Source organism: Eublepharis macularius, chromosome 15, assembly GCF_028583425.1.
Source record: "Eublepharis macularius isolate TG4126 chromosome 15, MPM_Emac_v1.0, whole genome shotgun sequence".
Classification (NCBI taxonomy): Eukaryota; Metazoa; Chordata; class Lepidosauria; order Squamata; family Eublepharidae; genus Eublepharis; species Eublepharis macularius.
This window is the reverse complement of record NC_072804.1, coordinates 49,506,063-49,532,427: the sequence shown is the minus strand read 5'-3', so window position 1 is coordinate 49,532,427 and position 26,365 is coordinate 49,506,063. Positions and strand designations below refer to the sequence as shown.

Sequence of the window (26,365 nt, the reverse complement as noted above, 5' to 3'; positions counted from 1 at the left end):
GGCCAAACGGAGGGCCACTCCCAGTAAAAAGCTGCCCATTTTTTAAGGTACTGGGGAAGATGCAGCTGAATTCTATACTTTTACACTAGAATCACAATAACTGTACAAGCAATTCACTTCTCACTTTGTTTACAAATAAGATGGACATGTATCCATTGAAATGAAGTTTTAAACCTCAGAAACTCATACTGTACTTTGTCATGGACATATATTTTATGCACTCTGATTATTATAGATTGCACAAGTTGATCAATGCAATCGAATATTATACAATTATGTATTACAGTACCTTTCCTAATATTTGCTATAGCATTTTTATCCGCTATACTTGCTTAGACTCCATTTGCTGCCAATCTTTTTATACAGGTTTCCTTGGATCTGTGCTCATTTTTTTACTTCTGTAGTCTCACTGAAGTGCAGTAGATCTGCACTGCAGAGCAGGAGAGCAGCCCCACAGCTTGCAGTGCGGCTCAGCTGAGATGCACAGTGACCTGCAGCTCAGCTGGGGCAGCCGCTCTCCTGCTCTGTGCTGCAGAGCAGGAGAATGGCTGCCCCAGCTGAGCCGCAGCTTGGCACATCTCAGCTGAGCCAGAGCTGGGCACGAGTCTGCTTACCCCACCCACCATGCAAAAGGAAGCCCTTTCTTACCACTGGGAACAGTGGGGTGAGGGTGGGTGGCTGGCATAAAGGTGGACATGGAGGGGCTTGTCGGTCAGAATATGTAGTAACATTGAAACATTACTACACGTGCTCAAAGTTTTTTTTTTAAAAAAGGTGACATGCAAATGGAAGTCCTGCCTTACCACTGGGAACAGTGGGGTGAGGGTGGGTGGCTGACATAAGGGAGGGCTGCAGAGCAGGAGAGCGGCCACCCCAGCTGAGCTGCGAGCCTGCTGCACTTGCCTGGGAGGGCTGCAGAACAGTAAAAAAGAATGGTGGAAAAGGAGTTCAGAGAGCTGATTTGGGTGGGTGTGGTTAATTCCACACAAACCAATCAGCTCCCAGGGAAAAAGAGCGGGTAGAGAAGAGCCATTCTGAATGTCCATTGGATGCTCCCACATTCTAGTGTTTTGGGAGAGGGAGAAAGAGTTCTCTCGGTCCACTCTCTCTACCCTGTATATAATTTTATAAACCTTTATCATGTCCCACCCCGTTGTCTTTTTTCTAAACCCAAATGTCCCAGATTCTTCAGCCCTTCCTCCTAGGAAAGATTCTTCAACCTTCTAATCATCTTAGTTCCCCTCTTCTGTACCTTTTCCTGCTCTGCGATAACCTTTTTGTGATATGGGCCGTTTTCACACATCTTACCAGCTCCAGTACGTCGCACAAAGCTCCCTCAAGGATAGTGTCTTCCTGATGCGATTTCCTGGTTCTCGCACGAAATTGCGCCAGGAAGATACTGTCCTTGCGGGAACTTTGCATGATGTACCAGAGCTGGTAAGATGTGAAAAACGGCCGTGGTGACCAGAACTGCAGTATTCCCAACAAGGCTGTGCTATAGATCTATACAGGGGGGTTATAATACTGGCCATTTTAATTTCAATCCCTTTCTTAATAATCCCCAATATACTAGTTTGCCTTGTTCAACACTACAGCACACAAAGGGCCAAACTACAAGTGATGCCTGACACAGGTTGGACACTTGTCAGCTTCCCACAAGTTTTGATGGGAAATGTAGGCATCCTGGTCTTGCAGCTTGGCTCTCCGACTGCTGTCCAATGGACTTTTCAACTGTCACTTGTCCAACATTCCGCCAAGCTGCCTACATTTCCCGCCAAAACTAAGACCCTATTAGCATAAACTTGAAGTTGGGTTTTTTTGTTCCAGTTTGCATTACTTTACACTTACCTACATTGATGACTCAGCCTTCCATCCTTCCGAGGTCGGTAAAACGAGTACCCAGTTTCCTCGGTGTAAAGTGTAGATGACTGGGGAAGGCAATGGCAAACCACCCCGTAAAATGTCTGCCAAAAAAACGTCATGGTGCGACGTCCCCCCATGAGTCAGTAATGACTCAGTGCTTGCACGGGGAACTACCTTTACCTTTACCTACCTACATTGAACTTCATTTGCTATGTTGTCCTCCTGGGACTTTTCAGTCAGCCTGATTTTTCACCATCCTGAATAATTTTGTGTCATCAGCTAATTGGGCCACTATGCTGCTCACCTCCAGTTCCAGATCATTTATGAACAAATTAAATAGCACTAGCCCCCATACTGAGACCCCACTGCAGTCCTTCCCTCAGTTGCAAGAACTCTCCTTTTATTCCTGCTCTCTTTCATTTAACCAAATTATAATCCATGAAAGCACTTATCTTCTTATCCCATGACTGCTAATCTTACTCAGGACTCGTCTTTGATGAGGTATGAGATTGGGCTTCTAGTGTCACCTACTTCCTGAGACCAGAAGGATTTTGTTCCATGTCTTGGGAACTGCAAGCAGTAGATCAACAGTTCCAGGAAAGAACCAGGGATCTCATACACAGGACAGCAAATCTGATGAGGCAGGTGTCTCCAGGTGGTTAAACTATGCAACCTTTCCCCCCCACCCATAAATATTCTGAAATGTGTATCTAATGAAGCTGTGGGTTTTGATTCTAAAGCACCACTTCACTGAGAGGGATACATGAATTTACCAGGTTCTTAAAGCTAATTTTAGTGTGAATAAAGACAGAACTTGATCTTTGTCACGGAGGGAATCGAAGATGGCACTTTCCAAGATAAAACATCAGGAATAGAAATTCCAAACACTGATAGTACTTGTGTAACCCCCAGAGTCCCAAGGACCAGGTTCAATATGTTTACCAATTCAAATATAAATGCAATTTATTTAAACACAACTATGAAAACATTCCCAAAGTTATTAATACTGGATCAGTAACCAGCGACCCCAGAGTACAGTCCTACTCACAACCCCCTGGTAAAGTGTGCAGACAGTTCTGTAGATTTGGCCAGAGGCTTTTCCTGGAACAGCGTCCCAAATATCTAGCAGGCCTTGCCACAGCAGGACTCTTCTTGTGAAGATGCCGTCTGAATCCTGGGGCTTGCTTGTTGCCCTAGGAGCAGTTCCCCTTTTCTCCTAGCAAGATGAAGTGGGGCAGCTCTGTGCCAGGGTGCTGGTCTCAAGCAGTGAATGAGTTCAGCTGCCAGCAATTCCTGCTCTTGCTTCTTCAGCTCTTCCCAGCTACTACAGTTCTTCCAGGGAGAAGAGTTCAGCTCTTCCAGCCAGCAGTTTCAGCTCTGTGATGATCTTAGCTCCAAAGCTTGGAAACAAGCTTTGCCTTCCCAACAGCAGCAGCAGCTCTTCTTCCCTTTAGTATTTCCAGCTAGCCTAGTCCTGTATAACACTACTCCTCTTAGTCATGGTGACCTCTTTTTTATATACATGCCCCATGGGCCTTTGCTAAACATGCAAATTAAACAACCCTAGGTACAGCTCAGTTATCTGTTAGTCTGGTCTATGTATCTGCAGTCTATTACTCAGGCCTAGGTCCTAGGCCCCAAACCCTTTTTCCAGTACAGGCGTACACTTGGAAAATGTTTCTCTTGAAGGTGTAGCAGACCTACCTCTACCACAGGTTTTTATGATGCTGGAAATGTGATCTAATAGCAGAACAAAATGTCATTCATCTTATCTCAGTTCCAGACCCAATTTGCTACTTCAATATTATTAAGGTATCTCATCCTTGAAACATTATCAGATTTTGAATTTATGCGAGTTTTTTTCCCACATCTACTGTTGACACAATTAGAATTACAGAAAACCATTCCTTCTTCACTGCCTTCTCCCCGCAACTGAACAGAATAAGACCAAGTCCATATTTCAGTTCCTCACCAATCTACTTTTATTAGTTTCCTTCATTAAATGTAAATGTAATAAAATTTATTGCAGTCAATGACCAGTAAATAGTTTGAAGGGAAGCAAGTAAATAACAATTAAGAAAACAGTGATGTTAAAAACAGAATACATTCTCATATAAACAGAGCTTGACCATTTCAAATATTCTAACAATTAAGTTAAAATACCAAAATTGAAGATACAATTAAACGTATCTATACTTCTTTATCTCTCTTCTAATTCAATAAGCTGACCATCCAAAGCTGGCAACCATCCTAGTTAAATTTTGATTGTTTCCCGCCAACATAATTGACAAAACATTGCTTCTGTAGCGACCAAGATAAGCATTCATAATAGGGTTGTCCTCATTAAAACAAAGAAAAGGCTTGATGTCTTTGAAAGGCCGAGTGATCCAAGACATGGATATGAAGACTCAGAGCCAAGCTACAAGTAACGCCTTACACAGGTTGGACACTTGTCAGCTTCCCTCAAGTTTTGATGGGAAATGTAGGCGTCCTGGTTTTACAGCTTGGCTCTCCATTACAGCTGCAGGACCAGGATGCCTACATTTCCCATCAAAACTTGAGGGAAGCTGACAAGTGTCCAACCTGTGTCAGGTGTCACTTGTAGCTTGGTTCTCAGTCAGTGCTTCAAGAGGGGCATTAGAAGAGGACCTTCAGCATTAGGAGACCCAGGAAAGCCACGAGAAGAGACGCTGAGAGAGAAAGGGCCTTGCATGTCACTTCTTTGATGGTACCAGTGACCTGAGGGACATTGAATGTTTGTCCAGGTTTCAAGAGGTTACAGAGAATCCGGGCATAGCACATCTTCCCAACGCTAGTAACCGTTTGCCCTCCTGCACATGAAAAGCAAAGATGAGAGGTGAGGCAGTCCACTGTTCCCAGGAAATACAATTCAAAAGAAGTTCATCCTTCCAATTTATATCCAGCGTTTCCATTTTCATGCCCACTATGACAGACACAAATATGCCCTCCCAAAAACTTTCACCTGAGTGTCCCAGGCAAGGAGGCAGAATCCAACTCTCAATTGCTTTCACACCTCTCTGTTTCCTCTTTAGAAATATTGATTGCCTCTAGAATAGCAACACTTTGGGGTTTTATGAATTTTCTCCCACATCAGTTCAGACCCCGTTTTGCTTTAATTTATCCCCTGATTTCTGCAGGCATTTTTATGCCTTTAGTTTTTGCTTTCAGTTTTTTTTTTGGTTTCCCTCTTTTTTCCCCAGTTCCTTTAAGACTTTTACCCTAATATTTTTGGGGGAAGTTAATTCTGAGTTTCTTCTCTTGTGTAATGTTTCTTTTGGTTTTGGCCAGCCTCACTCTCCTCGTTCCAGGTCACCCAGGTGGGGCACTCTGGTTTGAACTACAGGGGAGGAGGGGAGTGCTTAGGAATAGATTACCGAGCTGCTCCCCTTTTAGGCTTCCCCATGCAAAGTTTTGCTCATGTGTGCATTTTCAATCTTTTTTAAAAAGTTCATCCCTTACATCGAGCTAACATTATAAGCATGCACAAAAACTGAAAGGGGGAGGTGCTGTGATGTCACCAAAGACAATGGCACCATCACTAGAAAATATTATCATCTGTTCCACCTACCTGTTGTGCCTTCGACCACAAGGGTGAGACAGGTATCTAGGCCAGCAGGACAACTCTGTTTCTGGCCAGCGCAATTGTATCCTTCAGCAGCACATGATTCACACTCCAAAGAGGCACCTACAGAGAGAAGCAAAATGGTCTCACAAGGTCTATGGAATGGAGAGATGTCTGATTTAACTGCCAGTGGAAGAAGCTGAACCCCAAATGGTGGGTCACACAGAATCCTCTAAACCAGATTTACAAGCCAAAGAGGAGTTCCTTGATCATCTGCACAGAAGAAGCCCAAACCCCACCAGGTGCACCTCTAAACCACTTCATCATGTTTTCACTTTATGTGTTAGGACTAGGGATGTGCGTTTCGGCATTCAGAATGCCGAAAGAATGCCGAAATAAAAGTGTTTCGGCTTCTTTCGGGGAATGCCGAAACGTTTCGGGGACTGCCGAAACGTTTCGGGTAGCCGAAAGAAAAAAGCCGAAACGTTTCGGGATTCTTTCGGCTTTCTTTCGGCTTTTCAATGGGAAAATGCCTCCGTCTTCCCGGACGTCTGGGGGAGGCATTTTCCCACCGAATAAGCCCAAAATTGGTGGGGACCTTCCTCTAACCCTTCTCTAACAACCACCCAAGTTTCAGACAGATTGGACTTTGGGGGGCCATGTTATGGCCCCCCAAAGCAGGTCCCCCCATCCTCCCATAAGAAAGCGAAGGAGCAGCATATTGTTAGCATGCTGCTGCTAATCTTTCTTCATTATTTCCTATGGGGAAAAAATGAAGAGGCAGGCTTCCTTTGCCAGGGGTGGCATTTTGCATGCAAAATGCCCCCTCACCCTCAGGGGCCCTTCTCCCACCCCTCCTCCCACCCCCCACCAAGGCTCAGCCTGCTCCCACTTGGGGGGGCCATTTCATGGCCTCCCCAAGTAGGTGCTCTAATCTCTACCACTGACAGCTGGGGGAGGCTTGTGTTGCCAGGGGTGGCATTTTGCATGCAAAATGCCCCCAAGCCCTCAGGGGCCCTTCTCCCACCCTTCCCCCCACCCCCCACCCAGGCTCAGCCTGCTCCCACTTGGGGGGGGGGCATTTCATGGCCTCCCCAAGTAGGTGCTCTTTTCTCTACCACTGACAGCTAGGGGAGGCTTGTGTTGCCAGGGGTGGCATTTTGCATGCAAAATGCCACCCCTGGCAACACAAGCCTCCCCCAGCTGTCAGTGGTAGAGATGAGAGCAGAGCACCTACTTGGGGAGGCCATGAAATGCCCCCCCAAGTGGGAGCAGGCTGAGCCTTGGTGGGGGGTGGGAGGAGGGGTGGGAGAAGGGCCCCAGAGGGTTGGGGGGCATTTTGCATGCAAAATGCCACCCCTGGCAACACAAGCCTCCCCCAGCTGTCAGTGGTAGAGATTAGAGCACCTACTTGGAGAGGCCATGAAATGGCCCCCCCAAGTGGGAGCAGGCTGAGCCTTGGTGGGGGGTGGGAGGAGGGGTGGGAGAAGGGCCCCTGAGGGTGAGGGGGCATTTTGCATGCAAAATGCCACCCCTGTCAAAGGAAGCCTGCTTCTTCATTTTTTCCCCATAGGAAATAATGAAGAAAGATTAGCAGCAGCATGCTAACAATATGCTGCTCCTTCGCTTTCTTATGGGAGGATGGGGGGACCTGCTTTGGGGGGCCATAACATGGCCCCCCAAAGTCCAATCTGTCTGAAACTTGGGTGGTTGTTAGAGAAGGGTTAGAGGAAGGTCCCCACCCATTTTGGGCTTATTCGGTGAGAAAATGCCTCCTCCAGGCGTCCTGGAAGACGGAGGCATTTTCCCTTAGAAAAAAGCTGAAAGAATGCCGAAATAATGCCGAAAGAATCCCGAAAGCCGAAAGCCGAAAGAGATTCTTGTTTCGGCTTTCGGCTTTAACAATAGAGAATCTTCTTTCGGCTTTCTACTTTCGGCTATAGCCGAAAATTTTTGGCTTGCACACCCCTAGTTAGGACAGCCAGTTTGGTATAGTGGTTAAGAGCAGTGGGACTCTAATCTGGAGAACTGAGTTTGACTCCCCACTCCTCCGCTTGAAGCCAGCTGGGTGACCTTGGGCTAGTCACAGTTCTCTGGAGCTCTCTCCTTCCTATCAGACACGTCCCTGTCACACACACACACACACACACATACACCTGGTCACTGAGATTGAGAAGGAATTTTGGGGTGAGGGGAAGAAAATGCTCATCAAGAGATCAGGATCCATCCAGGCCTCAGCACAGAAAAGGGAAAAAGGAAAGGGGGAGCTTCTTGGTAATCAGAGGTTGTGGACAGAGCTTTTTTTCTAGGAAAAGAGGTGGTGGAACTCAGTGGGTTGCTCTCGGAGAAAATGGTCACATGGCTGGTGGCCCCACCCCCTGATCTCCAGACAGAGGGGAGTTTAGATTGCCCTCAGCACTGCTCCAGTGGTGCGGAGGGCATTCTAAGCTCCTGTCTGGAGATCAGGGGGCAGGGTCACTGGCCCTGTGACCATTTTCAAGAGGTGCCGGAACTTTGTTCCACTGGCTGGACAGAGCATTGCTGAGATCTGCCCAGGAGCTCAAGCATGAATGGAATATTCATGTAAATGCAAAGTGATTGATGGTGACTGGATTTACTGCCTCCCCAGCTACGGGTGTGAGATTGTGACAAGAAAGTGTTTCGCTTAGCATATTCCTATACCCTCCTTCCATGATTAGATTCCCACTCTAAGATTGAGGAGCAATCAATCAGCACTGATAAGTTCATAATTTGTCTTTAGGAACCTGCATCTTCACACCTAAATTCATTAACTCAGCTCTGGGAGATTCATTAGCAAACTGTCCCTTTGTGAGGCAGCAGGAGAGACTGTGCATTTCCTTTTACACACCCTGGTAGTACCAATCAAAGAGCAATCAAGCGATTGTTGTTTCCCAGAGATGGCCTTCACGGCCTTTGTCCTAATGGCTAAGAGGGCTCTCTTGCCTGTGGACATGTCTTGCCCTATAAAAACCAGAGCTATTGCCCCATTCAAACCTTGCGCACTTCATGGATCCAAGTGCTGCTCCCTTGGGGTTACGTTCCCTAAGCCCCTCTCTCTCCTGGTAAAGAACGTTGGATGTTTGAAGCCATCTTCCTCCATGGACTGCTCTATTCTTCAGATAGGTAATTTTTGCCCTGAAATTCCTCAACTCTGTTCCACTTTCACCACTTGCTTTTCCTAAGCATCTTATGTGTTTGAGAATAATCTCATGTGTGAGTGTGTGTGTGTTTCCCTTTAAATAAAAACCACTCTACTTTGGGGAAGGGACACCCCCGTAAAAATTGGTGGAATTATCCCACAGTTACCCCTCTCACATAGCCATCTTCCTTGCTGCTAATTCCCCCTACTTGCAAGGTCACCAATCCAGGTAACAATTGGACTATTTTCACATCTATGCATGAGTAAAACAACTCAACCATCTGCAGTTTTCAGGAGTTCTGATGGATAACCAGGTTATGCCAGCTTGGCAGTTGTTGAACACCCTGCCTGCCCATAAGAAGGCTAACGGTTGCTGCTTACCTGTAGTGAAAAGAAGAGTGAAGAGGAAGAGACCAAAGAGAGCTTGCATGGTGATGTGAAGTTCACAGTCCAAGGGGCTGGGGTGAAAACTCTTTCTTCAATGAAACAAGAGGCTGCAACAATATTGAGAAAGGATGCTCATATGGCATCTTTGAATATTTGCTCTACACTTCCTTCAAGGAGCACAGATTGGTATACAAGGTTCCTTCCTCCATTTGTTTCTCACAACAACCCTGTGAGGTAGGTGAAGCTAAGAGGGAATGACTGGTCCAAGATCACCTAATGATGGGCTCTCTCCATCCTCAGTCTGATACTCTAACCACTATGCTACAGTAACTCATGTGATGAGGAACTTGTGAACCTCAGACTCCCCCTTTTTCTACAACTTGCCAACAACATAACTGAGGGAGTGTGCCCAAGTTCCTCCTCTTCCTTCCAAAATCTTTCCCTTGGTTTGAAGGGACTGTCTGAAAGATCGTGTCCAAGTAATGGCTCAGCAGTTTGCAAGCATTGGAATCCCAAACTGCCCTTCCTGTACATTAGTCATCAGCACCCTATTTGCATACTTCCCTATAATTGGCTGTTGGCCAGAGTTTTATTTTTCCCCTTATTGGTTAAAAGACAACCTTGTCAGCTATTCCTAAATGGAAAGTCTACAGTCCACCAAGATACATGAATAGGCCTGGAACTTTGGTAAGTTTTTATGAGTAGGCAGATAAAGCTCTTCTCGGAAGGCTTTGGAGATTTTTGGGTATGTTCAGTCAATATAGTGGACTTTCTGGTTCTTGTAGCCAACTCCATTTTAAAACACCTTGACAAAGAAAGAGCCTGCCAGGCAAACTAGCTCTAGGAGAGTGATTTTTTTCATTACGAGTTTTATATTATTATGATTATTATTAAAACAATAATATTTAATATTAAAGTTCCATAACTTCTTTCCAACTGATTCTCAACATGCTCCCAAGGGTGCCATGCTGCCCACAAGTGCCTGCCAGGTTCTGGCCAGGAGTGGGGCATCCCTCGCCTCCAACTCCTGTTTCCTGCTGCTGCTTAGGTGAGAGGAGAAAAAGGTTTTAAAAGTTTTCCCAGGAAGTGAAGTAATACCACCAGCCAATGGCATCCCACATGTCCTCGACCACCCTAGCCTCCTGCCAGCTGTCAGGCAATTTCTGGCTACCCTAGTGCCCACGGATGTATTCCCTGGTGCCTTCTTGAGACTTAAGGGTAAAATCCTAAAGGTCCTCAATGAAACAGGAAAATAAATAAATACATAACTGAGCTTCAGTTAGTTCCTTTGTACTTCATTGACTGACAAAGTGCTAAATTCACCCCCAACATTTTGGAACCATGTTTTGATTTCAGGAACAAGAAAAAGGAGGAGGAGGAGGAGGAGGAGGAGAAAAGCCATGCTATGAAAAATGATCTTTTTTTTGTTTTCCTTTTTATCCAGTGTAGGCACTAGGATTAAGATTTGAGGAAGAAGCCCTTTTCCTTCTGTTACTGTCATGATGGAAATCAGCCCCCTCTACTCTGCCCACACAGTTGCTTTTGGCCCCTGTAGGAAGAACTTTGGGAGTAATGACATTTTTCCTAGTAGATCTTTTTGAAATTCTTCAATATTTGAGAAGACCCTCCTACATCTCTCCCTTTATTCATTTTCTAAAAAAAAATTTAAAAATCCAGGTTTGAGATATTTGGCTATCTTACTCTTCATTAGAGCCAGTTTGGTGTGTTGGTTAAGAGCGTGGGACTCTAATCTGGAGAGCCGGGTTTGATTCCCCACTCCTCCACTTGAAGCCAGCTGGGTGCTCTTGGACTAGTCACAGTTCTCTGGAGCTCTCTCAGCCCCACCCACCCCACAGGAAGTTTTGTCGTGGGTATTATAATCCAGTTAAAGAGGGAAAACCCGCGAGGGTTAATAACAATTATGCACCTTTCTTATAAATCAAAAATTGATCTTAATTCAGTAATACAATGATATAATAGCAATTTATACAGAATAGACCTTTGGAAATCAAAATAACCCGTCCAGTGTATTTCTTTACAGGCTAAACACATATACAACCAATACAATCGAGTAATCAGGTGTGTAGGCAGTCCAAACGGTGGCGGCGGTAAACCTACTAAATTGAGGGACAACCCCCTAATTCAAGTCCACTTCAATGCGGGAGCCAACCGGTCAAGATGAAGAGATACGCCCAATCTGGGGCCGGCTGAAGCACAGATTTCGTCCCACGCCTCGTCAGGGGTGTTTATCTCTGTTGTTATTCTCACCCGGAAGCATGCGTTCTTTACGTCTAAAAAGCAAATAAATCTTTATACAAATCAAATTACAATACCTGCCCCACTGGATTAACTCACCTCCTGCCTGAACACTGACCTGTACAATCACCTGGAAATATTCATAGCCTGCATACCATCAAGATATTTACAGCATATTTTCACACTGGTTGCACGCGGCGGCAGTGAATTCTCTTGCGTGCCTCGTGTTGACTGGGACGCTCACCTTTAAACCTATTTCATCAGCCCACTCACAAATCTTAAAGGGGCAGATGACTCTCTAATATAAATTAAAGAAAACAGTTCAGGGAAAGTTCATTGTTCAATCCCTGTGGCCTCACTGACCATAAATGCAGTATCCAGTAGGCTTCTTTGCGTGGCCATGGGATGCTCGGCTGCGCCGAGCATCGCCAACCTCTTTATGGCCCGGTGGGAGAAGATTCACATTATGAGTGAGGCTAACCCCTTTAGGAGTAATATTCGTTTTTACAGGAGGTATATTGATGACCTTTATTTTTTGTTTTCTGGTGCACACCAGATAGAGCCCTTTTGTAATTGGTTGAACTGTAGGGATCAGAATGTCCGATATACTTGGCGTTACACCAAAGAACACATTGATTTTTTGGATGTTATTACATATAGACACTCCTCATGCAAGGTAAAGCTAAGAACGTTTACTAAGGTCACTGACCGCAATTCATATCTGGATTTTCACTCTTTTCACCCTAGACACTTGAAAGAGAACATCCCATATGGACAGTTATTGCGTATCAAACGCAATTCGTCTACTCCCCAGGATTTTTTAAAGGATGGAAGGTCCTTATGCAGGGACTTTATAAACAGGGATTATCCTCAAAGACTTATTAACACAGCCTTTTTGCGTGCTAAGATGACAGACAGGACAAAGTTGTTTCAGACTAGCTCCAGAGAGATGGCAGAAAGGATTAAATGGGCACTGGACTATACTCCCTTCACCAACCATATTAAGAGAGTAGTGGACCAACATTGGACGATTGTACAGGATATTAAGGGCTGTGAACAGCGACCACTATGTGGCTTCAGGAGAACAACCAGCCTTCGTGATAGCTTGGTCCATGCACGTTTGGATACGCTAAAAGAGGAAGCCCACCTACCACACGGTAATTTCAAATGTGGAAGGTGTGCTTTGTGTAGTCTTATGTTGGAAGGAAGGGAGTTTTGGGTTAAGGGTAAAAGACTAACCTTTGACCATTTTGCCTCTTGTTACACTGCAGGAGTGGTATACTTGATAGAATGTCCAGGTAAGTCCATATATGTGGGTTGCACTTCTAGACCACTAAAAATCCGCATTTTGGAACATCTTTCCCGTATTCGGAATAAAGTGACAAGTGGTGCAACACTTTGTGGACTGTAAACATGCTGATAACTCTTTTAGGGTTGTGGTATTGGAGGTTCTGAAAAGGGAAAGCTTCAATCAAACTGCTCTTTTACGCAAAGAAGCCTACTGGATACTGCATTTACGGTCAGTGTGACCACAGGGATTGAACAATGAACTTTCCCTGAACTGTTTTCTTTAATTTATGATATTAGAGAGTCATCTGCCCCTTTAAGATTTGTGAGTGGGCTGATGAAATAGGTTTAAAGGTGAGCGTCCCAATCAACACAAGGCACGCAAGAGAATTCACTGCCGCCGCGTGCAACCAGTGTGAAAATATGCTGTAAATATCTTGATGGTATGCAGGCTATGAATATTTCCAGGTGATTGTACAGGTCAGTGTTCAGGCAGGAGGTGAGTTAATCCAGTGGGGCAGGTATTGTAATTTGATTTGTATAAAGATTTATTTGCTTTTTAGACGTAAAGAACGCATGCTTCCGGGTGAGAATAACAACAGAGATAAACGCCCCTGACGAGGCGTGGGACGAAATCTGTGCTTCAGCCGGCCCCAGATTGGGCGTATCTCTTCATCTTGACCGGTTGGCTCCCGCATTGAAGTGGACTTGAATTAAGGGGTTGTCCCTCAATTTAGTAGGTTTACCGCCGCCACCTTTTGGACTGCCTACACACCTGATTACTCGATTGTATTGGTTGTATATGTGTTTAGCCTGTAAAGAAATACACTGGACAGGTTATTTTGATTTCCAAAGGTCTATTCTGTATAAATCGCTATTGTATCATTGTATTACTGAATTAAGATCAATTTTTGGTGCATAAGTGTTATTAACCCTCGCGGGTTTTCCCTCTTTAACTGGCTCGTTTTGGCGAGGGTAGCCCCCTTTTTGTGTGGGTATAATAATGGCATACTTTGTAAACTGCTCTGAGTGAGCATTAAGTTGTCCTGAAGGGCAGTATATAAATCAAATGTTGTAGTAGTAGTAGTAGTAGTAGTAGTAGTAGTAGTAGTAGTAGTAGTAGTAGTAGTAGTAGTAGTTGTTGTTGTTGTTGTTGTTGGTGGTGGTAGTAGTAGTAGTAGTAGTAGTAGTAAGCTTGGTTTTTAAAGGCTTCTTAAAGCTATCTGGTTTAAGACATTGTCTCCCCGTGAAGTGATGTTGTTTATTATTACCTCCTCTCCACACTAATGGAAATTGTTGCAAAGTGAGCCCCCTCCGCCAAATGAATGTCTGTATGCCATTCTTCTCTCTGCCAGTTTTTCAGAGCCTAAAATATGCCAGCTCAGGCAAAATTCCCAGCAAAACTATTGCATATCACACTGAAACAGTCCCTGAATAGAAGGAAGACAGTAACGGAATGTAAAAAAAAAAAGATAACAAAAGAAGGAAAATAGACAAGAGAAGAACCAATGACAACAGAATTGTCTAGCTTCCACTGGAACGTCTACAATCAAACAAGCTTCATTGTGCTTTCTCTGAATGGTGATACAAAAGAAAGTATTTGGAACACTGCAGCTGGAATCTAGCTAACTTGAGAAGGTCTTTTGCAGCCAAAAACACCCGGACGATCCCTATTTTCAGTGCATCTCAGAGGTAAGGGGAACAAGCTAAGAAGCCCCACAAACATCTGCTCCCCCTTGGCTGCATTTTTGTAAAAACAATAAAAAATCATTGTAAGAAAGAATCACATGAGGACAAGCAGCATTCAGTTACTCGTTCAGTGTATTTCATATGGCAGCCAATATTTCAAATCTGTATGAGAAACAGAACGAATGGGACTGTGCAACTCACCACAACTTCTTCAGGCTGAAAAGGTGCTGAAAAGTGAGAAACTGTTAGATATCCTTAACTAACTGTGGACACCGGGTTTGTTTGGTCTCACGCACTCTACCTTATAAAGAAAGGCGGGGCTGTGAAGTCAATCAGAAAGGCATAGAGTTTGTTAACCATGCCTCCATTGTCATTATGCATCAGAAGCTCCAGTTGAGTTGCTGAGAAAAGTTTGTCATTTGAAAAAGGAATGACGTTGGGATTATCTTCACTTTTCTACTTCACATAGATTATATTATTATTTCCAGTAACTGTAAACTGTCAGGCCTGTGTTTCAGTTGAGAAGGCAGTGCAGTCAGCCCACACATAGACAAGTGATCTGCTCAAGGGTCTCCCCAGATATACAGATATATGACTTTGTATATTAACAAAAAGAAAAAAAACTGGGAGCGGTTGGATATGCTACAGAGCTAACAGACTGTGAAAAGCATCTAAACATTTAAGTTATAAAAGAAGTCAGCTCTGTTACTGCGGTATTGGGAGGTGGGCATCAGTGGTTATTCTGTGCATGCCTGTTTCTCAAAGACATGTATCTCGCTCATCACCACCCCCTAAAAAACAAAATGTATTTTGTCAAGGGGTGCCCATATCTGGAACCATCCTTGTCGGGCTACCCTCTATTCATCATTGAATCTACAACTCTTCAAATCAGACTGTCAAGTTCTTCTGAATTTGGTTGCGAAGTCAAGAATGGGGCCAATGCTGAGTCTTAGGAATGGAACCTTAGTGGTGTTGATGGATTTGATAGATTTGTGGGGAAGAGCCCAAGTGTGAAAGCCATCGTATCATCCAAGGTATAGATTTTTTAAAAACTGGATGAGGGGCTCCTCTGCTGCTTCAAAACTCTTTGCTGCAGGCTATTCTTTCAGGGAGGAGCCCCATGGCGCAGAGTGGTAAGCTGCCCAAGCTCTACTCATGACTTGAGTTCGATCCTGGTGGAAGTTGGGTTCTGGTAGCCAGCTCAAGGTTGACACAGCCTTCCATCCCTTCCGAGGTCAGTAAAATAAGTACCCAGTTTCCTGGGGATAAAGTGTAGATGACTGGGCAAGGCAATGGCAAACCACCCCAGAACAAAAAGTTCCAAGAAAATGTCATGATGCGACGTCCCCCCATGGTTCAGTGTTTGCATAGAGGACTACCCTTACCTACCTTATTCTTTCAGGGAATTGGTTTACAACACACTCAGGTCCTGTAGACTTCCTTGATTCCATAGTGACCTAGGTGAGACTTCTAATTATCAGTAAGAATGTGCTTAACAGGAAAAAAACGAGCCGAAATTACACACAGAAATCATTGGTTTGACTCGTTAAAGCAGCTTCTGGAACACTGAACTGAATCCAGGCACCCAAATTGTAATGAGTCCCTTCCACCCAAAAGTTTGTGTTTCATTTTGTACCTTCCAGCAGTAGGCATGTACTGGTCTTGAGGGCAGCAGCTTGTTTTCGTGAACACCATCAATCAGATCCCAAGGGAAGAGAGACCTTGCGCTATTAATTAACTCTGTTGGCAGGATGGGGGAATGAGACCAACCTGTATGAGTGCATCCCCCACCCCCACCCCCATTGCTTTCTGGGAAATGGCATTCTTTCCCACCTTGACAATCTGGTCCTTGCAAGGGGAGACCCCTCCACTACCTTCTTATCAGCTTTAGAAATGTGTGAAAGGGAAACTTAGATCATAGGCTGCAATTCAAAAAATACTTTCCTAGGAGTAAGCACTATTGAATAACATGGGACTTACATCTCAGCAGGTCTGTTGGATTGCTTCCATAGTCTTTCAGGGCTCTTTTTTCTTAATCAATTGGCAAATGTGTACCTATCCCTCCGTTTCAAAAACAATCCTGCCTGCCCTTGTTTGAGCAGTGGTGGGTGAGGAGGAATTCAGTCAATCATTCTGCCTGCCTGCCTTGGCTATGGAGAAGCTTGGCAGCAAGAATGCCCCATTTTGCAGTGAACTATTGACCATCAAAAGAAAGGATTTCGGGTTGCCCTCAGTGTTGGAAATAATCTACAGCAGAATGAAACATAGCAGCCACAAGCAAGAGCAGAATGCAAAGGTAATAAGTTACTGGCATTATAGAAGAAGAAAAAAGTGAACATAAAGTAGGATTGATCGTAATGTCGCTGCACTGCACTGGTTGGAGTATTCTCCAGCTTAGTGTATCCCACTGCCACTGGCTCATCCACTTCAACTCGCCTTCTATGGGTCCGTTGTTGTGTGTGCGTTACTGTGCTTGAGGAAGAATTCGGTGGATCAATGGTTTAGACTAGGAGAAGGTCATGAGACTGTTTTTTCATAAGCACAAAAACAGCTGCCCCGGGCCCTCATTTCCACACCCTTTGAAAAGAACAGCATGAGTTTATGCATGTGCAGCAAACGCAGGCGCAATGGATTAACTCATGAAAGGGGGAAAAAACCAAATGGATAAGTTCCAAGTTGGCACTGACCCACCCGGAACAAACAGTAACGGAACAGAATGATTCCAGAACCCCTGAAACCAAAAATGAAATTGAAATACCCCTAATTATCAGCTTAGGATATTGGGGAATGGTAAGTGTCTAAACGAACAGAGGAAGGTTAACTCCTACTCTTCCTGAGGGAATTTCAATCAGCATCTTTGCCTCCATCTCGCAGTTTTTAAAATGTATTAATTTCCTTCATTTATACCCCACTTTTCTCCCTGATGGGGACCCAAAGCAGCTTACATCATTGTCTCCTCCGTTTTATCCTCAAAACAACCCTGTGAGGTAGGTTAGTGTGAGAGTGCACAACTAGCTCAAAGTCGCTCAGCAGGTTACTGTGGCAGAGTGGAGATTCTAGTCTGCAGCTTCCATATCTCAGGGCCAAGCTACACGTGACGAATGACACTTGAACGGCAAGTGTATTTCTCCCTGTTCACTTGCCCTCCACTCAATCCACTTGCTGTTCAAGTGTCATTCATCACGTGTAGCTTGGCCCTGTGTATTATTAAATGCACAGACTAAAGGCCAAGCTACACTTGGGCCAAGCTACACATGACGAATGACACTTGAACGGCAAGTGGATTGAGTGGAGGGCAAGTGAACAGGGAGAAATACACTTGCTGTTCAAGTGTCATTCGTCATGTGTAGCTTGGCCCTGTGTATTATTAAATGCACAGACTAAGGGCCAAGCTACACATGGGCCAAGCTACACATGACGAATGACACTTGAATGGCAAGTGGATTGAGTGGAGGGCAAGTGAACAGGGAGAAATACACTTGCTGTTCAAGTGTCATTCGTCATGTGTAGCTTGGCCCTGTGTATTATTAAATGCACAGACTAAAGGCCAAGCTACACTTGGGCCAAGCTACACATGACGAATGACACTTGAACGGCAAGTGGATTGAGTGGAGGGCAAGTGAACAGGGAGAAATACACTTGCCGTTCAAGTGTCATTCGTCATGTGTAGCTTGGCCCTCAGTCCTACACTCTAACCATTCCACAACACTGTCTCTTTACTGGATTCAGTTCGAACAACTTTTTCCCAGCGTGTTCCCTCAGTCCCCAGCTGCAACTCCCACCACTACCCTTCCTTTCCCTTTTCAAATTCCTCTTGACTCTTTTGCTAACATTGCCATGAACTAAATCAAGGTGTGACAGCTTATGCCAATCAAGCGATAAATTATTAGGGAAAGTCCAGCTCTTGTACTTCCTGCTCTTGCTTTATTACTCAGCACTTGCTCACAGGTATCCTTGGTAGAAGAGACTTCATATTTGCCTTCATAATCCCCTCTGCTGCCCACAGGAATCTGGTTATTCACCAGTTGCTTGCTATAGGTAGCCAAGGGAGGACTACGAAACAGACTGAAAAATATGTACTGCAAAAAAGGGTTGCCAAACAACCAGAAGCAAAGAATGATTTGGCTTAGTTACCACCTTTAGTAGAAGCTTGATCGAAACAAATTCCTTGCCAAGTAACAGGTTGCTCAGATGGTAAGACTGATAGGCTATGCCCTTGTGGTTCAGGGGAGATCGAAACTTTGGAGCACGTTCTACTTCATTGTTTCTGGTATTAAGAGGCTTGTTCTAAGTTTATCCTCCCCTTATTTGGTAGGTATCCTTGTCGAGCAGACATGGTGTATGTAAAATGCTACTTATAGATGAAAATTCACTAGTGACAACATATACTGCAAAGTTCTGTGTGGCTGCCTGCAAAATTTGTCAGAAATTGGTGGCTTACATTTTATTTATTTATTTATTTATTTATTTATTTATTTATTTATTTATTTACTCTGTAAGTTTTGTAAAATTTTAACAACTTTATCCGTTATTCTATTAATAGATATTCTTGAATTATTTTATGTGACAATCTATTTTAACCTTATCTGTTGTGGTCATTGGGAACTCTAACAAGACTTGTGCTGGCCTATGACCATATTAATAAAATTGTATTTGATTTTATTTTATGGTAGGACTGAAGCCATTCTTGAAGCATTAGAATGGCCTGTGGCATAGGACTAGCTTTTTCACAGTCTGGACATGAACTTTATTGATTGCTTCTGAATTATAAAAGCACTTGAAGTATGAAAATGCCTTCTACAAATTCATCGAGCTGAAGATTGATTAGCAGACACTTTTCTTATTTCTATATCTCCTACCTGAGAGATCATTTTAACTGGAGATGTAAGAGATTGAACTGTTTGGATGGAAAGCAGGTTCTTTGCAACTGACACACACACACACACACACACCCCGTATGTTCTTATGACCTTCACAACTTCTTTACATCCGCTCTTCTGTCTGAGGTACAGCATAACTACCTGAACCACAGGTTTTTGTGGTGAGGTAGGTATGCTGGAAATTTGACCTAACAGAAGAACAAAATGTCATTCATCCTATCTCAGTTCCAGACCCAATTCACTAAGCCAGAACCATCATTCTATTTATGATGTAAATAGGTATGCCCTCAAGCCATACCTGACTTATGGTGACCCCTGGTGGGGTTTTCGTGGGAAGAGACTAACAGAGGTGGTTTTCCATTGCCTGCCTCTGCAACCCTGGTCTCCCATCCAATTACTAACCAAGGCCAACTCTGCTTAGCTTCTGAGGGTCAAACCACACGAGACAAAATATACTTGAATTACACTCGAATTATACTCAAATACACTTGAATTACAAAACACTTGAATTACCTGTGTAATTTGAATGTATTTTTGTCTTGTGTGGTGAGACCCTGAGATCTGTTGAGATCAGGGTCATCTGAGCTATCCAGGACAGGACATGATATATAAATACTATTAAGATACATCATCAGATTTTGAATTTCTGCAAGTTTTTTCTTCACTTCTGCTATTGACGCAATTAGAATTATGGAAAACCATTCCTTCTTCACTGCCTTCTCCCCACAAATGAACAGAATAAGACAAAGTCTAGATTTCAGTTCCTCATCAGTCTTCTTTTATTAGTTTCCCACGTTAAAACAAAGAAAAAGCTTGATGTCTCTGAAAGGTGAATGATCAGAGACAAGGATATGAAGACTCAGAGGCATTAGAAGAGGACCTTCGACAACAGGAGACCCAGGAAAGCTACGAGGAGAGATGCTGAGGGAGAAGGGGCCTTGCATGTCACTTCTTTGATGGTACCAGTGACCTGATGAACATTGAATGTGTCTCCAGGTTTCAAGAGGTCACAGAGAGCCTGGGTATAGCACATCTTCCCAACGCTAGTAACCGTTTGCCCTCCTGCACATGAAAAGCAAAGATGAGAGGTGAGGCAGTCCTCTGTTCGCAGTAAATACAATTCAAAAGTTCTTCCTTCCAATTTATATCCAGCTTTTCCATTTTTCATGCTCACTATGACAGACACAAATATGCCCTCCCAAAAACTTTCACCTGAGTGTCCCAAGCAAGGAGGCAGAATCCAACTCTCAACTGCTTTCATACCTCTCTCAGGGGCGGTGCAAGGGTTTGCGGCACTCGCAGCCAGCCAGGCGGGCGCCCTTCCTGCACGCTCGCGCAAGTGCACGCACACCGGCCTGCGTGATGACATCATGCGTGACATCATCATGGAGCGTGCGCACACCCCGCCAGCCCAATCACTGCGGCGGGCAGCCTCTGAGCTCTCCCGTTTGGTTGCCTGTGCCGCCGCAGATGCCTGCCTGTGGTGGCTGCGCCCAGCCGGGGGCTTGTGCTGGCGGCAGCGGCAGTGCGGGGTGGGGTGGGGTGGGAGGGATAGGAGGCTGCTGCTTCGTGGTGTGCACTCCCGCCCCCGCACCTCCTCTGGCACTCCCTCTGGCACCCCGTGCCTGAGGCCACCGCCTACCTACCCTCAATGGCCGTGCCAGCCCTGACCTCTCTGTTTCCTCTTTGGAAATATTGATTGCCTCTAGAATAGCAACACTTCGGGGTTTTATGCACTCTCTCCCCCTCTCGGTCAGTTCTGACCCCCTATTGCTTTGATTTATCCCCTGATTTCCACACTCATTTTTTATGCCTTTAGTTTTCGCTTTCAGGGTTTTTTTTGGTTCCCCCCCCTTTCCCCCCAGTTCTTTTGAGACTTTTACCCCAATATTTTTCTGGAAGCTAATTTTGAGTAGATTTTTTTCTTCTCTTGTGTAATGTTTCTTTCAGTTTTGGCCCACTGCCCTCACCCTCCTCACTCTGGGTCACCCAGGTGGAGCTCTCTGGTTTAGATTGCAGGGGGAGGGGGGGCGATGAAGAATAGATGACGGAGCTGCTCCCCTTTTAGGCTTCCCCATGCAAATTTTTCCTCATGTGTCCTTTTCAATCTTTTTTTTTAAAAAAACCATCCCTTATATCGATCTAACGTTATGAGCATGCACAAAAACTAAGGGGGCAGGCACTGTGATGTCACCAGTGATGTCACCAATGACAACAGCACCATCACTAGACAATACTGATTATTCAAGGCATGTGCGGAACAAAGTAAATTGACTCCACAATTATAAAAATGCAAAGGCAGGGCAGACGTGTGGAAAAACCATACCTAAATCAATTCCTTTGCTTGGGATCTACCACTAAGAAAATCAGGAATAAGACAAGTGTGCGGAAAAGTTCTTCCATTTCTCCAAACTTTTTTTGAGGGGGCGGGAATCCCCTGAGGGCTATGGTCCCTGACAATTTCATTCCAATTGGGCAGAAAACAAATCTTACAGCCCCATACAGGTTGTAATGTGTTTGCCGTTAAAACTGACGGAAATGTAAGAAGTAGTGAAAAAGATACAAAAAGCAATAATAGAGTAAAGCAAGACCGAATCTTGTTACTTCAATTGTCTGATACTCTGCAATGTGGCAGGAATTGAATTAAGGCCTTTCTGCATGTTGCTGGAGAGGTATGGGTCCCCTCTACCAATCAGATATGCTTTAAATCCAGTTTGTGGTGCTTCCCTTGCTAGGTGCAGGTGAGATGTCGCTAGAACAGAAAAAAAAATCTAACCACACAAACTGGGTGGCCACTTACCCTCTTGCAGTGGTAGTGGTCCCACCAGTGCTCTTGTGAGCCCTGTGCTTACTCAATAGGGAGAGAATGGGGGAGAAACAGGGCTTTTTTTTCAGCAGGAACGTGGTGGAACGGAGTTCCGGCACCTCTTGAAAATGGTCACATGGCTGGTGGCCCCGCCCCCTGATCTCCAGACAAAGGAGAGTTTCGATTGCCCTCCGCGTTGCTCCAACGGCGAGGAGGGTAATCTAAACTCCCCTCTGTCTGGAGATCAGGGGGCGGGGCTACCAGCCATGTGACCATTTTCGCTGAGGGTGATTTAAATTTTTAAAAACTCCTCCCCTTGTTCTGGCTGACTCAAAGTGCGCGGTTCCAGAAGTATGCGTGCACTTTGCGCATGCACATGTGGTACCAGGGGCTCCACCTCCCACCAGGAGTTACCCCCTATGCTAGCAACCCAGTGAGTTCCACCAACTCTTTTCCCAGAAAAAAAAGCCCTGGGGAGAAGCAATGGTGATGCATGTCATAACACTCTAGAAAATCCTATTTGGGGGAATTCTTAGAGCATCGTGGTGATACATCCATGTAAAATCTGGATGTCAATTGTTACTTCTCCTCTCTGTGCCCTGAGAAGGAAGAACACTTTCATGGCCACATTCATTCAGGGATTATTTTCAGGCAGATCTGACTAGGGAATCTCTAATGTTAGTAATTGACAGTGTAATCTTATATCCAGGGCTTTTTTTCTGGCAAAAGAGGTGGTGAAACTCAGTGGGGTTGCCCTTGGAGAAAATGGTCACATGGCTGGTGGCCCCTCCCCCTGATCTCCAGACAGAGGGGAGTTGAGATTGGAGGGCAATCTAAGCTCCCCTCTGTCTGAAGATCAGGGGGCGGGGCCACCAGCCATGTGACCATTTTCAAGAGGTTCCGGAACTCCGTTCCACCACGTTCCAGCTGAAAAAAAGCCCTGCTTATATCCTTCTAAACCAATTGATTTAGACCTTCTCCTCAGACAGGCTGGACTAGCACCAAATTTTTTTATATATTGGCACCAAGCAAAGGATTTTAAAAATTTTCCTGAGCTTTTGTTTGCCTCCTGCTGCGGCTTTGAGTTTTTATTGCAACTTTTTAAATGATTTATGTTGACAGATGCTATCCTGAAGATATTTGTGTAGGAAGGCAGCTCAGAATATTTTAGTTAAAGACATAAATGACTTGTGCGAGTCTGGAACCTTTTCAATGGTCTTGATCGGCTGAGGGTCTGTTCCACCTACCTGTTGTGCCTTCGACCAGAAGGGTGAGACAGGTATCTAGGCCAGCAGGACAACTCTGTTTCTGGCCAGTGCAACTGTATCCTTGAGCAGCACATGATTCGCACTCCAAAGAGGCACCTACAGAGGGAAGCAAAATGGTTTCACAAGGTCTATGGAATGGAGAGATGTCCGACTTGTCTGCCAATGGAAGGAGCTGAACCCAAAACGGTGGGTCATGCAGAATCCTCTAAACCAGATTTACAAGCCAAAGAGGGATATCTTGATTATGTCCAAAGAAGCCCAAACATCACCGGGTGCGCCTCTAAACTGTTTCAACGTGTTTTTCATCTATGTGTTAGGGTGGCAGACTCTGCCCCCCCCACACTTGATGAGAAGGAAAAAGTGATACCACATTATCATTTTCTTTTTTTTTTAATTTGAAATTATTTCTTTTTTAAGAAGGCTATTGCAACTTTCTAGCTAGACTGTGGGACAGTATGGAGGGACTGTGGGCAACAGACCTGACAAGGAGTCTCTTCAATCCCAGGATCTATTCTCAAGGTGGAACTTGTAGCCTATGTATATAGCTAAGTTGTCTTCCATTCCCTCATAATAATCATCGAAGATATGATACAAAGGACTTTCCAGCCAAGGTTTCGTTTGAGCAGGGGCTTAGCAGGGGCTAATCCTAGCACTTCCTTTCACATCTTCCATGAAAACAGGAACAGAGGAGCATGGCAGGGAACTCCTTTCTTTGTTGAAATACTGCAACACTTTCACAGCTCTGTGTAACTTGAGCAATGCAACCAACCAGCTTTTAGGAGCAATGCAACCAACCAGCTTTTAGGAGTTGTACTCGTTGGAGAAACCAGTGGAGCAAATCCAAGAGATTCCAGCTTGGATAGTGTTTGGCTGTTTTGACACAAATGGAAAAATCCCACCATTCAATGTGGGTTAACAGCTGCTGCCTACCTGTAGTGAGAAGCACAAAGAAGAGGAAGAGACTAAAGAGAGCTTGCATGGTGATGGGAAGTGCACAGGGTAAGCGGGTCGTGCGAAAACTCTTTCTTCAGTGATGCAGGTGGCTGCAAAGGTATTGAGAAAGGATGCATGAACGGGCAAAGTGGACCAAAACATCTTCTCACTCTTTTGCTGCCATTTTTAATGCTTGGTTGATTGGGATATTTATCCTCAAACTGGTATGCAAGCTTTCTTCCTCCATATTTTCTACGTAACTACTGTATGGTCAGATGAACCAGTTGGCTTCATGACTCAGTGGGAATTTGAACTGAGGTCTTCCAGTTCAAATCTAACAATCATTGCACTACATTGGTACCTGAACTGCCCTCCGCACTGTTTATTAGCCGAATTTTAAAGATAACCACAGGTTCCTATGATAATTGTGTGAATGTAGAAATTGTCCTCTTTTTGGCCGAACTGTTCCCCTGATTTCTGACCCAAGTAATGATTCAGTAGTTTGCTTTTTTGAATCCCCAAGTCCTGTACATAGGTATCAGCAAGCCTGTTTGCATACTTCCCAAAAAAGGACTGTAGGTCAGACTTCTATACTTTCACTCACTGGTTAAAGTCCAACCTTGCCAGTCAACATTCCCAGTGAGATTATTATAGAACATGATCAAGAGCCCCTGATGGGACAAACCCTGCCAGGGAGCCAGTTTGTAGTGATTAAGAGCAGCAAGACTCTAACCTGAAGAACCGGGTTTGATTCCCCACTCCTGCACTCGAAGTCAGCTGGGTGACCTTGGGTCAGCCACAGCATCTAGGAGTTCTGTCAGGTCCACCACCCTCTCAGGGTGATTATTGTTGTGGGGATAATAATAACACACTTTGTAAACCGTTCTGAGTGGACATTAAATTGTCCTAAAGAGCAGAATATAAATCGAATGTTATTATTATGTTATTAATGTCATCCTCACTCACCAAAGAAAGAAACAAGAAAGCTGCTGGATTTTTTTTAAAAAAATAAAAACAACCAGTCCTCAAAATAGAAGAAAACAGAAAAGGAGGGGGGAACCAGAGCAGAATTACAATAGAAACACAGTAGGACTATGACAGAGATATGCTTCTGCTGAGATGCTGACAAGGAATTGAACATGTTCGGTTGCGCTTTGTCTGATCTACACTACCAAACACTTTCCAAACACTCTGGTTTGGACCAAGCTGACTAACAAGAGAATCTCTTTTGCATCTCTAACCAAAAAGTCACCCTATTTCCAGTGGGAAAGGGCAAAGAAGCCTCCACTCCAGCCTCCTCTCAGAATTGTAGCCCCAGTGGAACCAGTGACACATTCAGTGCGCAAGTACTCCCTAAGCATACGTGATATTGTAGTCAAAGTAGGATCTTAGCAATGGATATTGCTTACCACAAGCTCCTAGTGACGGCAGGCAGGTTGCTCCTTAGTGGGGTACCAACGGGATGAACTTCTTTAACTGCAGACCTTCATGTTCGTCTTGCTTGCTCTTTCCCAGCCGCCCGTGTGAAGAGATGAAGGGCTATGACGTCAATCAGAAATTGATTAAGTTTCTATACACTCAGCAATTGGGCCATATCAAATCACCTATAGTTATACAAAGATAAGAGTATGGGCAGTGAAAGCAGGAGCTGTTCAGTAACAGGAACCTGACTGCCCCATGCCCTTGGTAGGGGTTATGAAACTCCACCACAGACAAGTTAGTGTTTTCTACATACTCCAGGATTTCAGAAGAATGGGATTTGAGATATAAATTGAAAGGGGGAGAGGGGGGGAAATAAACCTTTAAGACTGAGGAGGATGGAGTATGTTTCTGAATGGATGGATTGTTGAGAGTATCTGAGCATTGAGAAAGGGCTGGGGCGGGTCTACTATGAAACTAATGAAACTTAAGCTTCAGCACCTCTAAACCTGGAGGGGCCCTGAAGCAACTTTTTTTTTAATGAGTGAATTTCTCAGCAAAATTGATGGAGTTTTTTTAAGTGTTTGTCATTAAAATAAGGCTATTTTAGTGATGCAATCATAAGCCAATGGGTTGAAGCAGGGGTCATTTCATAGAAAAAGAGCTGGAGGAACTCATTAGCATAACTCATTAGCATATGTCATGCCCCTTGACATCACTGGAAGTGTGTCATTAACATAACTGATTTGCATATGCCACACCCCCTGATATCACCTATCCTGGCTGTTTTAGACCCAATCCTGGCCATTCAGGGCTGAAATTGGGCCCAAAATG

General features: G+C 44.5%; 2 protein-coding genes across 2 annotated transcripts; both read right to left on the bottom strand.

Annotated features, from left to right (window-relative positions):
- Nucleotides 1-3,821: 3,821 nt before the first annotated feature.
- Nucleotides 3,822-14,514, bottom strand: LOC129343467 (phospholipase A2 inhibitor and Ly6/PLAUR domain-containing protein-like). The gene is made up of 4 exons (XM_054999670.1): nucleotides 14,427-14,514; nucleotides 8,988-9,100; nucleotides 5,453-5,569; nucleotides 3,822-4,694 (listed from the first exon to the last, which is right to left on the bottom strand). The coding sequence occupies exons 2-4, from the start codon at nucleotides 9,034-9,036 to the stop codon at nucleotides 4,501-4,503; spliced, it is 360 nt and encodes a 119-aa protein (XP_054855645.1). The 5' UTR covers nucleotides 9,037-9,100; nucleotides 14,427-14,514; the 3' UTR covers nucleotides 3,822-4,500.
- Nucleotides 14,515-19,860: 5,346 nt separating this feature from the next.
- On the bottom strand, nucleotides 19,861-25,644 carry LOC129343523 (phospholipase A2 inhibitor gamma subunit B-like). The gene is made up of 4 exons (XM_054999778.1): nucleotides 25,522-25,644; nucleotides 24,110-24,222; nucleotides 23,159-23,275; nucleotides 19,861-20,167 (listed from the first exon to the last, which is right to left on the bottom strand). Exons 2-4 carry the CDS (start codon nucleotides 24,156-24,158, stop codon nucleotides 19,974-19,976), a joined length of 360 nt encoding a protein of 119 aa, XP_054855753.1. The 5' UTR covers nucleotides 24,159-24,222; nucleotides 25,522-25,644; the 3' UTR covers nucleotides 19,861-19,973.
- Between the last annotated feature and the right edge of the window lie 721 nt (nucleotides 25,645-26,365).

Coding starts and splice junctions, on each gene's coding strand:
- LOC129343467 (XM_054999670.1), bottom strand. CDS start 9,036: ATGCAAGCTCTCTTTGGTCTCTTCCTCTTCACTCTTCTTTTCACTACA. Junction 5,570..8,987: donor CACTCTTCTTTTCACTACAG/GTAAGCAGCAAC, acceptor TTCTCTCTGTAG/GTGCCTCTTTGGAGTGTGAA. Junction 4,695..5,452: donor TGTGGTCGAAGGCACAACAG/GTAGGTGGAACA, acceptor TTTCATGTGCAG/GAGGGCAAACGGTTACTAGC.
- LOC129343523 (XM_054999778.1), bottom strand. CDS start 24,158: ATGCAAGCTCTCTTTAGTCTCTTCCTCTTCTTTGTGCTTCTCACTACA. Junction 23,276..24,109: donor CTTTGTGCTTCTCACTACAG/GTAGGCAGCAGC, acceptor TTCCCTCTGTAG/GTGCCTCTTTGGAGTGCGAA. Junction 20,168..23,158: donor TCTGGTCGAAGGCACAACAG/GTAGGTGGAACA, acceptor TTTCATGTGCAG/GAGGGCAAACGGTTACTAGC.